General features: G+C 40.6%; 1 protein-coding gene across 9 annotated transcripts in view; it reads left to right on the top strand.

Annotated features, from left to right (window-relative positions):
• ATP2B3 (ATPase plasma membrane Ca2+ transporting 3) overlaps window positions 1-18,257 on the top strand; it is a 1,317,805-nt gene that overhangs the window by 1,285,197 nt on the left and 14,351 nt on the right. For 3 of the 9 annotated variants that reach the window (XR_011302157.1, XR_011302158.1, XR_011302159.1), the window contains 2 exons: window positions 7,778-7,934; window positions 8,105-11,767. The exons of 4 other annotated variants lie outside the window; for them this stretch is intronic. Coding sequence is in view for 2 of the 5 variants with exons in the window: in XM_069645361.1 (XP_069501462.1) it covers window positions 7,778-7,934 (157 nt within the window). In the remaining 3 variants the exon portion in view is untranslated. The remainder of the gene's footprint in view (window positions 1-7,777; window positions 7,935-8,104; window positions 11,768-18,257) is intronic. 2 more of the 9 variants (XM_069645362.1, XM_069645361.1) reach the window with 2 other exon arrangements.

An 18,257-nucleotide genomic window follows, 5' to 3' on the forward strand; every position in this document is an offset into this window, starting at 1 on the left:
TGAGATTAGGATGCTGCTGAGAGAAACCATGGATGCTTAAATAAGCACATAGATAGCTCTGCACTGTAAATGCGATTGACATAATCAACGAATCGTACATTGCACTGTTTAAATCAAGGAATCATTTTTGAGGAATATTATGCATGTCGTTTTTTTTATTTTTTATTTACTACTGATAATGTGTATACGTATGAAAAACAATTGGAAAATGTAGCACATTGAAACAGTGCATACTTTCCTGGGTGTGGATGGCACCTGGATTCAGAGTTTTACCTTGACTTTGTGTGGGTGTGTTTGTAAAATTCTGCGTAGTGCTATATGCTGCGAGGGTCCTCTCGCTGTTAAAAAAAAAAAAAAGTGTTATTTGCCGTGGAAGCAAGACGAGACAGAGCAACACAGGTTCGATCCCCGGGTCCGGTTTTAGAAACCAATGGGTATTAGCTCGTTATAAATAAACTATCATATCATATTATTGACACACACTAGCATACGAAAGAGGAATCACAATGTGTGGGCCTTTGCACGGAAACTGGGTCACCTACCCACAGTAATGTGAAGTAGGAAAGAACCATTTCATCCCCATGTATGCTGCAAGGGGCTGTCTGGTGTATACACAACAATGGGCAAGGTTTCCCTCCTACTGCACATTTTAGTGAGTTACAGTACGTTTGCTGCAGTTTCACCACATTACTCCATCGGATGTTCAAAAACAATAACTTGTTCAGTACTTCACCATAATTACTCTTGTATTGGTCATCAATGTCCCCTTTAGCAGAGACTCCTGGGATACGCGTAGCCACCACACCTAAAAAGGAACACTTACATTTTTTTAAAAAAAAAGCATAGCATAGAATAAGCAAGGGAAACTGTGTGTGGCTGCGGCTGCGACTCCAGCCGAGTGCAATCATGTCCCCTTAGGCATGCACCAGGTTTCATGTCTCAGTCTCCATCTCTTCACGAATGCCACAACAGAGATAATTGGAGCAAAACGGGGGGGGGGGGGGGGGGGGGGGAGGGCTTATGTAGGAGGATGGCATCGTCTACCAATACAAGATGTCCAATAGTGAGTAACTTGCACTTACTGGTACTTTCTGCCCCCTTTCCTCCAGCTCCTGGGATTGCCTAACAACGACAGAGACATCAGATTAGAGTGGATGGTGGTCTGATATTCTATTTAGCTAAAAAAAAAAGGGCCTCTCTATTTTGCAAAAGACAATCAAAGGCACTAAATAGTTTTGTCCTGAACGAAGAATAGATTCAAGCAAGAATCAGATAATTTCCAGCAAGAAGGGTAGGTCTTCAGAACTGCCTTCTTGTTAACCACTGTGTATAGCTCCTCAGCAGAGGGTCCTGCAGTTTGCTCCTCTTGCTGAGATGATGGCACTCGAAAACACTCTTTTCCAGGTAGGGAGCTTAGTGTTGCTCATGGAAATATTCTCAAATTACTTGTGTGGCGGGACTGCAAGCGCAACCCACAAAGGCAGAGGTCTTTTTGCAATAGGGAAGCACCTTAGCAGGCCACTAAAGTGAAGCTTGATCCGTGGTTTTTGTTAGGGGAATAATTCCGCTCAGAATGGCTGCATGTGCTTAAAGCAGCAAGGTCGGACCTACCGGACTATTTCCTGCGAGCATTTGCTTAGCAGACGGGATGCAAAGGAGAGAACCTGATCGAAGGAGCAGGACCGCAGATTAAATTGCCTCTCCAATAACCCATGACAGAACCTGAGCCAATTACTCTTACAATAAAGTCATGTACAGGGCGTCCGAGCCACTTGCAAGACCTCGTGGGCGGGCAACCAAAAATGCAGGTGTCTATCGACTAATTCATCAGGCACCAGCAAGCTAAAGTAAGCAATTGAGGGCAGGTGTGTACATCCTGGCCCCACTGTTTTAACAGTAAATAAGATGTCTGCAGAAGCAGGAAGGGGGTTGGTTACGGACATGTGCATTACAGCTTCATACCAGACCCTGTCCAGCCTTTCCGGAACTTCCAGCAGTAGCCAACATCCTAGGTGTTGCTGGAATTTGAAAATTAATTTGTGAATGAAGGGAAGGTGCTAGACATATAGAAGAGATCACAAGTGATCAGTTGAATAGAAAGGCCTCTCCTAGTGGAGTAGGGGCCTTGGTTATGATAGGGACTGTGCTTGGAGTTTTGCTGGGTAGCAAAAAAGTCAACTGATGGATAGCAACCAATCCTGAAGATGTAGTACACAACCAAACCGTGCAGCTATGACTCGAGTGGCGATTATCAGTCTGCACAGAGTCCACTCTGCAGTTGTCCACACCTGCCAGGTGTGTTCCCGAGTATCATTCTGTGAGCAACTGCCCAATTCCATACCTCATGAGCCATAGCACACAGATGAGGAGTGCGTTCCCACTGCTTATTCGCCTTAAGCACCTGTAGCTCAAGACCATCTTTCCCTGGCGGAATGGTAAGAATCCTTTCAGGGCCATGATGTTCACCATGAGCTCGAGAATACTGATGTGGGAGAACCTGTCTTGGTGGGACCAGAGAATGTGAATGTGGAGGGGAGCCAGTGTAGTGCCTCAAGCAAACTCTGAATAGTTGAAGCGTAAGGCGCTCTTAGGCATAAATGGAGCCTCATTGATGAGTAAGAATGCCACCTCTCGCACAAAAGGTCATTTAGCACTTCTTTGGTGATCGGAAACTGCTGGGATCATAGACCACTGGTTTGACCACAATTCTCCCCAACTGCCAGTGTTTTGGCTCATGTGCAAATGGGCATGTTGGATAATCTGGCCTAGGATGACAAGTAGCACAATGGTGCAGAGCGTTGAGGTAGGAGTTCTTTCCACAAAGGCGTACACCACACCAGGGTGCAAAGCACCCTTGTGTAGGAAGGTCCCTGGTTCTTCCCCTGTCCATAATTATGTCAACTGCATGAGGGTCAAGGTGGACCTTGGTGGGTTTGTATCGAGGGCCCAAAATGGAGGAGAAGGTCCAAAAGAGCATGGAGCAAGGTAGACATATGCTCAGACCATCCAGTTGTCCACGTCATACTGTGCCTTACCTAATGACATAGATAAGAGACCTCCTTGGTGTAAACACGCTGGGCTGAAGGCATCTTGAAAAGCATCACCCTGTATTGCTAACACATATCCACTTGCAGGAATTTTAGAAGAATATTTGCAAGGGCCATATAGAGACATGCAGATGGGTATTTCTCAGATCTGTGGTGCAAACGAGTCATACTGCTGAAGGGACATGATGATCTTCTGCACAGTAACATCTTAAAAAGCTTCTCTGAAATGTGCTGACTGCACAGGAGGAAATTCAGTCTGATACATAGTCCTCATGCTTTTTCACCCCAGCAAAGAAGTGTGAATAGAAGCCTTGGAGTCTTTGCGTCGGCCTCGCTCATCCAGTAGCAGAGACGTATCTTCTACAGTGCCTAAATACAGAATTATAGGGCCCTTCACCATCAGCTACTGATGGATGGAAAGGGAGGTAAAGAGAAAGGAGACATGTGCATTCCTTAACAATGATGGAAAGGACTCAGTGGTATTATGTGATTGTTTGCCACTCACTGAGTTACAAAATCACCTCCTTTCCCAAGGGGAGGTGTTGTTACCAGATCCTAGGGGCTTGGCTGTTCCTTCATTCTTTCTGAAGACATGGATCCTGAACTGTGGAAGCACTTGCCTTGCTTCCACTTGTCCCTTTGGCGGCTTAAGGGTTGATCCTGCCACAGCGATAGGATCTAGAATGCACAAAGGATTCGTGTCAACCTGCTGGACCTTAGACCATAGCATCAGAGGTTGGATCCTTGAAAAGTAAAGCAGGAAAAGCAGGACCCGGTCATGATCCAGCAGGGAAAGAAGCAGGCGGTTCCATCAGGTTGGAGGCAGACATCATCAGTACCAGAGGGCCTGGCATAACCTCCCTGGTAAAAGATTTAAAATTAAATTGCACCTGATCCGATATCATGACACTGGCTAACGTCCCCTCTGCATCACTTTCAGAGAAATAACGACCAAAGACAAAGTGTGAAAGCCGCAGTCCAAGGGTCCAGACACCCAACTGGGCAATTGGTCACTAAGAAGCTCCAGGGAATCGGTTGACAGATTGCAGTTGCCAGTGAATAGCTGTATGCTGACACTTGTAATGGTGTGCTCCAATCTGGATAGGCCCAACCCTGACTCCAGAAAGATCAGTGACAGAAGCATCACCAGCATAGGAAGCCTGACAGTTTGTGTGTGTCAAAGCCTCCCAGTGCTAACATAGCGATAGATGTGAATGCAGGTACTAAGGGGTGCTCCAGCCACCGGGTCAGAGTCAGTGTATTCAACCCGAGGTCAATCTGTGGAGTTCAGATCCAATGCTGGCCTAAAGATATAATGTCCAAAACTTGGTCAAAACCCTAGAGTTGCCCTTCTCTTAATAAAATCCGAGAGGAATCCACCTGATTTCCTATAGTTTGCCTGCCTTAAATTTAGGCACGTTCCCTCTCTGTTGCATTGATTCAAGGTGCTTCATCATTTCAGAACTCCAATGCAATAAGTCAATGACAATTTCCAAGATATATGCTAACTGTGCTTATGTACACGAGATTCAGTACCCAAAAACACAGACTGCCCCTTGACCTCACATTTGGCTGTGGTTTGGTGAGTTGGTTTCTTCACTTTCCGCTCATGTCAGCAGGGTGAGAAGGAGGGAGAGGGGAACAGGAGGAATCCTGACAGTTCTCAGGTCCCTCCCTGGATTGGTAGGTTGTGTTCTCAGTAGGTGCACCAGAGGAGTTTGCCGATGCACAGAGACTGTGACGCCTCTCAATGCTCACTTGAAGAAGACATTCAAAAAGAATCCTTACAGGCTTCTGAGCGCTATCCAGAATAGCTCAATAGATCCTCAGGTGCCAACCTAAAATGAAGCTCGCAGGGCTGTGGAACTCTCTCCAGGTTATTCAATTCATGGAGAAAGTGCAGAGTCACATTCGGAATAAGGCCTAGTTTGCACTTCAGAGTGAGCTATGAAGAAAACTGTTTGTTACCTGTGTCTTATTTGGGGAGAACAAGACTCCAGGACTGTCGACCTGGAAAAATAGGCATACTCACCTATGGACCTCTGTTTCACAACAAAACCCTTAAACACTAAAGGGTTTGCAGCATTGAAGAGCTCTAGATAGTTGTTAAACCTGGTTGAAAGTAAGGGACTGTATTGAAAGGAAGTCACAGATAGGACAGGCAGGTCAATAGTACTAGTGTCACTGGAGACACAAGTTGTGAGAACTGTGTCAGAAAAAAAGTGCATTGCAACACAAACATTGTTTAAAGCCAGTCGGTTGAGGCCAAATGGCTATGAAACAGCCTTTACGGTAGTGGTGGCCCAAAGGAGACACACAACAATGGAGAAACCCCAAGATATGTGCTAAGAAATAAACATGTAGCTCTACAAGAAGTTTCCAATGTGGTCCAATAGAGCGAAGGGACTGAGGATTGGAAGCTAATACCTACAAGAGGGTGGCATCGCAAGTACATGGGAAGCACTTTGCCTGCATATAGGTATCCATTGCTTTCTCTATGCTTTCAAACACATTTTTGTTCATAGTACCAAGGAAGAGGTGTAATCAATATGATGATGTCATCACTCCTTTCCTGGAGATAGCCTCTCCTCATGTGGCCGGGGGACGACAGTCACTACCTGATCCTGACCCTGGGGGTGGCTATGCAAGGGAGGATCACATGAGGGCAAGTGACCATCCGAGGGATGGACAGATGAGACAGGGTGTCCCCCCTTTCCTTTTAGGGATATCCCCTCCATTCCCCATGCCTTGATCACATATTGTGATAACTCCCTACAATATCCTGCAAAAGCTTCTGACAGAACTTGTAAACATGTTTCACCTAGCAAAACAGTATGTACTGAGGCAAGGAAGAGGACTGCCATGAGGGAGATTGTGAACCATAATGTGCAGTCTAGTGTTGTGCAGAATATGATTGATCCAAGACATTTCCCAGCATGGATGCAGGAGTATAAATCAGCTGCTGTTGGAAAATGAAGAGAGCTTCCTTTTCCAAGGATCGAGTTAGAAACTGACGGAAAAAGCAAGTTTCAGTGCAGTGCAGAAGGCTTCCCAATTCAGGAGCTAACCCTGAAGGCAGACGAGTGGAGGCGGCGAGAGAGGGAGCCGGCCGAAGAACTCCTGACCGGCCGGGCAGACCAGGAAGCAGAGGGGACACAGAGCTGTGGCCCCAGAGCACTGGCGGCGAGAGGAAAGGTGTAGAAGCAAGCTTCAGACTGGCCATGCAGTGAAGCGGTATGGTTGACAGCAGAATCACCAAACGAAGAAGAAAAAAGTTGCAGCGGAAACTGGAGGCTAGGACGGGCTTCATTCTGACACAAGGAGCGAGAACACTCTGTGCCTCTGACTGGGGAAAGCCACTGGATTCCAGCAAATACTGAGGCGAGTGGAGTGAAAGAACATATTTGTTTTCAGTGAACCAGAAGGGGAAAATTGGGATGCGAAACTGAGCCAAAGAGACCCTGAAAGAGTGAATTGGTTGCCGAGAGTGGGGATGAGAGTAATCCTCATTGGAATAAATGTCATCTTCATAGTCACAGTACTTTGCTGTGAAGTAGCTTGGGTAAGACCCATACCCCCTTGCACTAATTGAGAAAGATAGATTGCAACCTAAAGACCTGGCAGGATAGTAGAGCAGGCAAACTGCGAGTCTGGGATTTACACCCAACAGGAACTGTGCAAACAAACCTGGCAGGAGAGCATACCAGGTGCTTTGCAAGACTGGCAGCTGTGCCCACATTTTGTAAAGAATTGTATGAGAGAAACTGGCAGGGGAGTATACCAGGTGCTTTGCAAGTCTGGGCCCACACCCAAGATGTATTGTCTTGGAAAGAGAATCCCAAGGAAGACCCATGCCCTTATGATCTGAACTTTATTGAATGTAACAAAAAAGCCTGAGGAAGGGAGTCTTTTCCCATGTAGAGGATTGTGACGCCAAGAGGAGGGAGTTATCCTCTTGGGCTATAAAGAACTTGGGTATTCTTTTGAACTTTTGTTTTGCTTGAAAAATGTCTTGGGAAGGCAGTCATTCCCCAGAACTGTGAACATTATCTATTTGGAACTTTTGTTGGAGTTATACCTTTTGTTGAACTTAAACATTGGTGCACTTTCAAGGCCAGAGACAATACACTTAACACCTTAGAGTTCGTTTTTAGAATGAGAGGGCTAGGATAGGATTTCGGACACAAGACATTTTACTTTGAACATCTTGCCATTTGCCAGACCCTTAGTTTTGGTTGAGGTAAGGGAAATACCTCTTAGATCAGGGATAGGGAGATGCTTTTTCCAACTCCTTTATTATTTAATAAAAGTTTATGCCAATCACCATGAGTCCTCTGTGTCCGAGTCTCATTCCTGGTTCCTCACAATGGATACCCTAGGGGTTTGGAGGAATGGGGACAGGATGTATTAGTTCCAGGGATTTCTGCTGTCAATAAATAAATCAAAGAACTTTATATGGTCATTCTGCAATGAGTAACACTAACTGTACCAGGCTGCCCCTGGCTGTGGAAGTGAAGCCCTATGAGGCACTGATTGTGGCAAGAGTGGATTTTGACCCGGCTGTGGATGGGGGTGTTTGATGTGTGCAAATGCTACCCAAAAACAGACGCCTTTGCTGTTAAGTCTATGAGCCAATCTCCAGTTTCCCTCAATCCCTCCCTTCTTGTTCCAGTCCAATACACCCTATCCTCCCCCAAAAAAGACTTGTTATCTCGTTTTCTCTCCCACAGATGGAAGTAGTGAGTACCTTTAAGAGAAGCGGCTCATTTCAGGGGGCCATGCGTCGACGTTCCTCGGTCCTCAGCCAACTCCACGATGTACCCAATATTTCTACTCCCACTCACGTAATGCTCTCCACTACGGCCAATGCCACCAGTGCTGCTGGGAGTGAGTCTGATTTCTCCTTACTGCTCGTCAATAACATCTTTAAAAAACACTTTCCTTTTTTCCAGTCTTGACTTATCGACACGCCTGTGGTATTTTTTTTCAATCCTGATATTTCTTTTTATCTATCTTTTCTTTGGTTTTATTTCTTGCTTTGTCTGGTCTTCTATCAGCTGAGGTGGTATGCACGGTCCCCAAGCCTTACCCTTTTGGATTTGTGAATCTGTTGTTGTAACTGTGCTTGTGTTGGTTCACAGTAGACCCTGGGCGAAGGGCCAGCCTAAACTCCTACATTAGATTATGTGTGCTTTTTTCTAGTTGTTTTCTCTCTTCTTTGCAATTGTATTTTGATGGTTTTGTTTACTATCCGTTTTCAATTTCTGAAAACTATTGTGCAGTTTCTCGTTTTTAACCACCAAGTGTTCTCCTCAGACCTACCCAGAGAGAGAGCACTGACTATTCTTTAAGGCCTCAAGGCAGGTTCTGTGGAAGTGGTCCAGGTGTGACATTTCAGCGTAATGTCACAGAATGAGGTCAGGTCTGTGGTGTATATAACAATCTGATATAAGGTCCCTGTAGTGATACCACAGTTTGGCCTTATGTTCGTACAGTGTTATCACAGCTTGAAGTCAATTTAATGGATTAATGCTGCAGTCTTATGGTTAGACCCGAGGTGAAATGCCAAGGTCTGATCCTAGGTTCCTACAGTTAGGTCATAGTCATACGCAGCCTATCTGCCTAAATATCACTCATTTTAAGCTGTAGTGTCACAATCTGGCGTTGGGTTCTTGGAGTAATGTCACAGTCACAGGACAGGCTCCTCTTTACATCAGATTCCTAATGTGATATGCCAACTACCAGGCTCCTCGTGCAGTTTAATAGATGTTCCTGCAGTGATGCAATATGTAGGCATCTGGTTCTTCTATTTATGCCAGTCTTATTTTGAGCTACTACCTTGATGCTACAGTCTAATAGCACTTTGCTACCTTGATATCATAGCCTGATGTCAGGTTACTGAAGTAAAATTATAATCTATTATCAAGTGCTGAAATAATTTCACAGTCTGAAATCAGATTGCTACAGTGAGGTTTCCGTGTGATATCAAGTTCCTGGAGTAATATGCCAGTCCAACATTGGGGTCCAAGAGCGAAGTTATTGGCTGCTCTGTGTATCATCAGTTTCCTTGACTGTTTTTAATATTCAGCATTAGTTTCCTGCAGTCATATCACAGCCTGATATCTGGTAGCAGAGTTGAGGTCTGACATAAGGTTCCACAATTGATGTCACGTTCCAGGAACAATGTCATAAAATAGGATGAAGGTCCTCCAGTGGTGCCATAGTCTAATATCAGGCTCCTAGAGTGATATCACAGACTTATATCATGTTCATGTAAAGATGTTACACTCTCATCATGTCCCTAGAGTGATGGTTATTTGTATGGTCAGATTATTCACGCCAAGACACCCATCGTGGTGGCACAGAGTGAAATACTGTGAAAGAAGCCAAGGCACTATATGAGAGCCCCACCTATCACCCAAGAAAGTAGCCTATCTGATTTTACAGCGTCAGTGTTCCATCCAGAGTTTTGTCCCACAGGGAATTTTAGGGAATGTTTTATTTAATCGAAAGACTCTCCTGCCCCGATCTAGATAACATCCAAGCTAAACTCAATTTAACACAGTTACTAATCATTTATGTCCCATATAAGGATTTAAAAATTAGGCAAAGGATCTTAAATCGAATCTTCTGGCAAATAATGAATTCTCTTGTTTGCTTCAGAGATGCTATATCGAAGGTTGTAAAACAAATGTGAGATAGAAATCCCACGTCTCCATCCCCACTAGCCTAAGTGCAATTTACAGCACTCCCATTTCATGTTAACCATGGCTCAGCTTCAATGGCTACTGTATTCCTACAGATATTTCCCACATTGAAGACGCTAAAGTAGAAAATGTTCACTATAACCTCTCTGTCACAGTCTTCAGTGGTGTAATAGTCTGATGTCAGGCTCCAGGAGTGATGTCACAATCTGAGATCAGTTTTCTGCAGTTACATATTTGCCTGTGACTTTTCTTCCTGGGCATTGGCTTTGCATTTAGTCATAGAGAAAGCACAAACTATTGTTCTAATGAAAACACAAAAGATTGACATGAAAACGCAGTGCTTCGCGAAAATAAAGATAGCCTGATAATAAAATTCACAATTAAAAACAACAGTAAATAAGAGAGAACAAAACCAGTAAAAGTGCACACTATGAATGAAAAGGTGGCTGGAACAACCCACAGTTTGTTTCCTTGATGTGAAACCACAGATCTGTTTCTGTGTAGTGTTCCTGTATCAATTTTCTCTGCACCACTTGAGGTCTTTGTCTGGTTTCTATAGTCTGTAGTTGTAAACTGCCCCAAATATCTCCTATCAAAGCAGCAGCACTATGTCTTTTAAAATTCAAAGGGCAAATACTCAGAGCAAACAAATTACTTCAACAGCGTTTGTTCACCAATTGAAGAATATTTTTATCAATACATTATATCAATGCAGGGTGGGATTTGCATGTAGAGGGGCATACACTTTAGGGTGACTGACAGGATTAGAAATCTTCACGCAAATGGCTGATTTCTACCTGTGTGATCATGGAAGGGTAATATGGAAAACAGTGTCTGAGACTTAAAGCTTCATTAGTGGCCATGAGGTCACAATCAATGATAAAACATAAGAGTAACTACAGAAAGATTCACCTGAATATTCTCTTGTGTTTATTGGGGAAGTAAAGCTGTTTGAAGACTCAATTCTTGCCTGAAGCCCACCCGGACAAAATGTAGCAGATGAGCTGAGTGGGTACATACCTTAAGCTGTCTGCTGGTTTCCAATCTCCTCCACATTGCTTTTAAACGGCCTTTATGGTTGAAAGCATAGCCTTTCACTCCTTCTAAATATGCTTCACTGATTGGTTAATACTCTAATTTTAAAAACATTTCTCGAAACTAGTTCTGCTGCTTTAGGAGAGTATATATTTCCATGGTGAAATGAGTGAGGTTGCTCAAACGCAGTGTCGGCCTAAAGGAAGTGAAAACAAACCGGCTCAGTGCAGTCCTCAGAGGTTGCAATTAAAACATTGGTAGTCTAAAGTAAAGTGTCAGGTTTTGCTCTTTTTCAAACACAATACAATCTTAAACACACGACTTTATAGGCAGTCAAACACTACATATAGACAAACAGATGAGTTGACATTTTGATTGGAATAGCTCAGGATGTATAAAAGAAGGAAGAAGACACAGCTGCATTGCCATCTAGAAATACAGATGCTGGCAAATACCATGCCTTTTGAAAGCAGCACATGTCTGGAATGAGTGGGTGCTCCTATGACAGTTGCAATCTAATGTCTTCCCATTCCCATCTCACATGTCAAAATGAAAAAAAAATCAATAAGTTGGTGTTTGTAAGAATGAAAACAGAAGTTAACAGAAAATGTTTGCTGATTTGATTAATTTAGGTTTGGAACATTCATTTTTTTCAAATGGCATGCAGGGTTACCACCTGCAGACCCAAGCCGAACAGATCATTCATTTAAATCCTGCCTCCCCCATGAGAGAGGCCCATGGTAGAAAGAGGTCTTTGAAGCATGAGAGTGAAATGAAACGGAACGAGAAAACCACTTGATATGTAGATACTTGTGTATGATTTGGAAAATAACCGAGCCTTTCTATCGTGAATGAACAACTAACGCCACACTGATTTGAGCTACCTTCTTTCTGGTACTGTAACTATGTTTCAAGTTGATCATCCATCCCTGCTCCTCCCATTATTAACCAAAAACAGCCAAGCTTTTTCAAAAGAAGGTAAGAAACTTTCTTTACAGCACTACACTATATACTGAGTGCCTGGAAGAGAATGCCCTGGAAAACACAGCACTACAAATACAATTAAAAGATTGTCTCATTTGGTTTAGTTTGAACCAGTCTACATTGTTTTGTGGGAATGCAAAGAAAACGAATAAATAAATGTAATCACTCATTAGCCTCTGTTTGCTACAATGATTCCCTAAAACCTGGGAGCGAACAAGTGAACCTTCGAGTATGGCCACACTGTCTGCTGAACTACAAATGCCTCTTATGTTTTTCTTGCTTTTGTATTATCCCCTCTTCTTCTTCCAGCAAGTTTGCTATTGTGTTTATACTTGCAGAGGACGTCAGTAGAAAATTTACCCCATTTTGAAATTCATTAACATTTTTCTTTCTTTTCTCATCACAGAAGCTTCACTTTCCTTTCAGGGGCTACCAATTGGCCAAGAGTTCCTTGTAGTCAAACTGTAATTTCAGGCTGGCCTTGCAGTGAATGCAAAATTATATCAATTTGGTTAACTTTCAAAGAAAAGCCAGTTTGCTTGGGGAAGTTACAATAATCTAATTTGGACCACCAACAATGAAATCATCAAATTACTGGATTCTTCTGCATGCCTCAAAAATGTACTAGATATTAACAAAAGACCCTTGTAATGTAACATGAATCACCCCATATGTTTAGTTTACAAAACATACACATATTATTTGTCTCACAATTCATCAGTCATTGGGCCTAGAGAATTAAACTAGCTTTCACATCTAAATATCCAACTAAACCAAGAAGTAACTGATGGCAAGATTCTGTGATATCCCAGAACAATGGAATAATGTATTTCCCCTACACAGTTCAATATTTCATGTGCTATGTGATAAGACTGTCTATGCAAAGATATGATTGCTCTCAGTAAAAAAAACAAGGTATTTTCTAAAACCTTAAAAAGATGCCAAAAAACAGAGGCACAATTTAAATAGTAGCCAAGAAAAAAGGGATTACTATATACCTCCGAGCATGACATAGTAAAATCCTCTGAATTAATATATCTGTCTTTATACTTTAGTTTGGAATGGTTTGCCCAAGCAAAGTACAATACTAAACAAAATGCACATTTCATATCTATTTCTTACATAACACGTTCAATATTCACAATAAAAGATTTAAAAGTTAAAATCCTCTAACTTTCTTGAAATTGAAATAGATAATAATAGCACCTAACATACAAATCCTCTTACAAAATGGGGAACTTCAATAATTAATTCAACGTAAAGTGTCTTCGTTAATTTCTTCCTTCTAGCGAAAATAAGGCCACATTGTAAAAAAAAAAAAAAAGAAAGAATTATGCAGAGTAAACTTTTTTAAGAATTATTTCACTCAATAATTTATAACCATGTATAGAATGTTAACGATTTTTGGCATAAAAGTAATCCGGTAAATAAGAGTCATTAACATTAGTATTCAAAAAATATATGTTATTTATAATCTAAAACATCTATTTTCTATTTACATGCTACATTAAATGCCTCATACATAAAGTGTGTTAGTGCTCAAGTGTTTAAAAAGTCATTTTATTTATAATAGAATTGTACAAAACTAAATATTTTAAAACAAACTTTGTTTCCAACAATTTTGCCTAAAGCATCATGATAACTACCTTGCTCTTTCTTGTACATCCCGTATTCTATTCCCCTGTTATGATATCAAGATACCATTTAAATTGTAGCCAAGAAAAAAGGGATTACTGTATAACTCTGAACAGGATATAATGAAATCTTCTGAATTAATATATCTGTCTTTATACTTTAGTTTGGAATGGTTTGCCCAAGCAAAGTACAATACAATAACAAACAAATGCACATTTCATATAAATGCATTACATAACATGTTCAATATTTCCGAATAAAAGATTTTAAAGTTAAGATCCTCAAACTTTCTTGAAATTGAAATAGATAATATTAGCACCTAACAAACAAATCATCTTACAAAATGGGGAATTTCAATAATTAATTAAGCTTAAAGTGTCTTGGTTAATGCCTTTCTTCTAGCGAAAATAAGCCAACATCGTAAAGAAAAAGTAATGATGCAGAGTAAACTTTCTTAAGCATTCTTTCACTCAATAATTTATAACCATGTATAGAATGTTAACGATTTTTTGCATAAAAGTCATCCTGGAAATAAGAGTCAGTAACATTAGTATTCCTAAAATATATGTTATTTATAATCTAAAACATCTATTTTCTATTTACATTCTACATTAAATGCCTCATACATAAAGTGTGTTAGTGCTCAAGTGTTTAAAAACTCATCTTATTTATAATAAAATTGTACAAAATGAAATATTTTAAAACTAACTTTGTTTCAAACTATTTGGCCTAAAGCATCATAGTAACTACCTTTCAATTTCTTAATCTAGACAGGCACATTACTTATTCTATCCCGCTGTTATGATACCAAGATTTTTGAAATTGTCCTAGCTAAAGCCCACCTAGTGTAATGATACAAATCCCAAAAAACAGAGCAGATATAAGAAAATAATAAATGCAGGTGACATTGTATAAAACATATCAAAATAGATGCCGGCCTCCAAAAAAGACTTGCTAGAAATACATATTTATTTGAGCAAGAATCTTTTACAAAACATGTAGATAAGCAGGAATAAACCTCTCTGGATGTATCTACTGAACATGTAATACACTATCAAAGTAGCAGATTGCTCTTTCAATAGGGTGTGGATGTTTTTCAGAGTGAACAATTAATCTGTACGTAGAATGAACACGTCTACATACCTTTTCTAGTTTTCATTAAATGAGATTATCTTTGAAAAGTAAGGGTGATCTCGCAATGGAACAGTGAACACTTTGCAAATCATGAAATTACAAATGTATTTTAATGTTTATTTGAACAAAGATTTAATCACTTGAAAGATTCTACAGGGTAAAGTATTTTATTTGATACAGATCAATGCACGGTTACATTATGCGTAGACAAAACTGTTCAAATCAATAAAGAATTTCATCTCTGTTCATATATAATAGTGTTACAAACAAACAAATCAATCTTCAGCAAAATATAACTAATTTGATTAAAACACATCTTGAAGTGAAGAAATAACAAAATGAGTAACTCTTTCAGTAAACAGAAAAAAGAATATATGTCAAACTCATATACATTCATACAAAACTCTAGGACATCATTGGTACCTTATCTGGTTGAAGGTCTCTGTGGGCCAACATAGAGGTTCTGCCTACTTCCACAGTCCAGATATTTCCATTCATTCATGCACTACACACGGCCATAATGAGAGAAAAAGAAAATGAAAAAGGACAGAATTCAAAGGGTGTCTTGCTGCATTGTGAAATTTCAGAAAATGAAAGGCAAGCTCTGTAACTGTATGGGGAATGGTGGTGATGTCCCCTGAGGGTGGTGCTGGTGGGAGGAGTTAGGAGCCCTGTCTCCTGTTGCTTGTGGGAGTTTCATGCGAGCCAAAGAATGCAAGAGCAATAATACATGTGGAGAGAGAAAGAAAGATGCAGGGTTGGAAAGGAGAAATGACGCCTGCATTATGGTGGTAGGGGAAGAGAAAATGCTTGTACATGTGATTAAAGTAGGAGAATCACTTTGCAGTTCGAGAGGGAAAAGGATAAAAAGATTGACAGAGGAAAGCAATGGCAATGGGGTGCCCGTGATGTGTCTAAAGAGAAAGGAGGCATAGATGAGTGGGAAAAAGAGGTCAGAACTCTGGGCTAGTGCGGGGATTGCATGAAAACAAAAGTAGGGCAAAAAGATGCAAAGGTGTTTGGATACACAATAAGTCAGGCAAAAAGATACAATGTTTGGGCTTGGGAAGGGAATGGATGGAAATAGGAATTTGGTAAAAAGACAAACGGTGTAGTCTAGAGATGAGATTGGACTGAAAGGTGAGTAAGATAGAAAGAAGAAAGATGCTCTCTGTGGGGAGAGTTGGATGAGTGGGTGGCATTAAAAGTATGAGAGGTAAGAGTATAGGAGTGGATGTGGGCTCATCCTGCATGGTAAATGATTCTTGGACTATCAGAGGTTTAAGCAAATCAGTGGCCTTACACCACCATGGTCCTGCCAACATACTACATCTGTGGGCTATCACTTTGCTGTAACCTTTTAGTAGTTTGGCAACACTAAGTTAAAAGAGGGCTATAAGTCCCAATTTTTAGATGATTTTATGGTACAAAAATGAATAATCTCTCAAAACGTTAAGAAGTGAAATACATGTATACTTGTGTATTAGATTCAACCATGTTTGGAACTTAATTATACCAGTAGGTGAAAAAGGCCTATCGATCAATTACTTAGCATTAGGAATCTACCTATAAAAGTGAACAACGTGCAAAAAAGTTCCATCTAAAAAAACAGATGCTTTAGTATATAAATTATTTTTTTGACTGTACATACTTGAAAATAAAGGATTTAATTGCCCGTATAATTCAGACAAATCGCATAAATGATTGCTATCTCATCTTTGCAAATAGTTTTGACTAAAACATACCCCACTGTTTATAATAAAACATGGTCTTAAAAAGTATATGAATACTATTTGGAAAGATTAAACAATCTTTGAAAAGTAGAGGTAGGGCTCTCACATCTGAAACATGTTTAAACAAAGGATGTATTCTAAAACATACATTTCGAAGTACAAAGGAACATTTTGAATCTTTTAGCCTGTCAACATTGTCCAGTGTTTAGTAATCCACATTCACTGAGAGTTTCTGCAAGAGCGGTGGTCATAACTTATTTTAGTATGTGGGCAGTTTGCCCACCTTATGCAGAGCAAAATTATTTAGGGGGAGGGCCAAGCCTGAAATGGGGTCTTGACCACAAGAGTCTGGGTCTCTGTGCCTTTTATATTAAACATTTTCTGTGCAACAAAACCTACTCCTCTGCCCCCACTCCTAATTTCAGCTTCCAAGAGGAAAGCAATGGAGCTACTCAGCATTCCTCTATCTGAACAATGAATTATCTTCATGGATTTCGTCCTTTACTTTCTCTTTTATTTGTATTCTCTCATTGTTATAATTTCAGTTAGACTTTCATTCTATCTAACAAAACTTTACATTTGCTAACTTAATCATGCAACCCTGCATGCACAGTTTGACTGCATAACCACTGACAAAAAATGTAGGACGAAAGCCATTCAAGGAGAAGTAGTACTGAACAACGAAGTTGGATAATAAAAAAGCATTAGTGCAGCATGGATACCGTCTACAATTCCAAGAGGCATTGTATTGTTTCATGCATGGTGCATTGGGCCCCTAACATTGGTATATATTTCACATGACATAACACGTGCTAGAAGAGATCAGAAATGTCAAAAGAACAAACACCAGTTGTTTAAGGTTGGCTGATATAAAATACCTTTTAATGATGTCCATATTTCCTTCAGAACCATCCCTTGAGTTCATGATTGAACATATGTGTTCAGTATGTAACTGCCATTATTACGGCACGGTCACCTTGGTTGAAGTGATGACCTAATGTCAGTGTTCATCCTTCCTCATTTTGCATACAGTAAACTGCACTTAGCCTTATTTATTAGTAGCACTTGGCTGCACAAACCGGCCTGTAATTTGAGGGTAAGAAATCGTCCTACAAAACCAGATCTCCAATGCATTTTCCTTTGCAAAATATGAATATCTGGGATCCGGAAAGCTACATTTGATGTCACCACTTATTACACAATTCCTTTTTGAAGGCTTATAGTGCCTTAGTATGAGCATATGAACAAATAAACAGAAAAATACTTAATTTCAGCTCTGAGAAGCAACACATGAATATGATGGGAAGTACACTCATTATTTTAGTGATTTGTGAAACTATATTGCAATTTTATGTTACTCCCTACGCTAATGTAATTTAATTTCTGAAAGTATGGTAATGGGAACAACGGGGTTTCACCAATGAGTGTACAGGGCAAAACTATTGCACAAATAGGCTCTCTGATTCCAGTGGATCAGAACTCACTGGAATACAGCAATGAGAATAATGCTTCATAAATTGAAGGTTGAATGCCTTAACCAGTGTATACACAATAAAATAAAATGTGAAAATCCCACCAGCACATTAGCCCAAGGTTACTGGGAAACGTACAGATAACATAATTGAACTGGTAGATTGTGTCCACAGTTTATACAAAAAAAGCAGTACATGTAAAAAAGAATGACAGGGCAGATAAAATACATGCTGCTGTATTGTGCACGTCTGTACTAAAACACAATACCACTGTATGCGAAGCCATTCACTGCTAAATGTGCAGACAGCACAAATAACCCTCTTGTAGATCGCTCTTTGCTAGATGGGTGAGGAGGGAAAGTTCAAATATGTATGCCGCCCCAAGCAAGCCGCTATGGTGCACCTCCCCACTTAAAGGCACATTTGATGTCGTTGGGACAAATCTGGTCCCCTCTTATATACTGGTGGAGCTTGAGGCGACAACCACCTAAATTGTCTTTTTATGGAACT

The sequence above is a fragment of the Ambystoma mexicanum genome, chromosome 2p, assembly GCF_040938575.1.
Source record: "Ambystoma mexicanum isolate Mex_15411 chromosome 2p, UKY_AmexF1_1, whole genome shotgun sequence".
NCBI lineage: Eukaryota > Metazoa > Chordata > Amphibia > Caudata > Ambystomatidae > Ambystoma > Ambystoma mexicanum.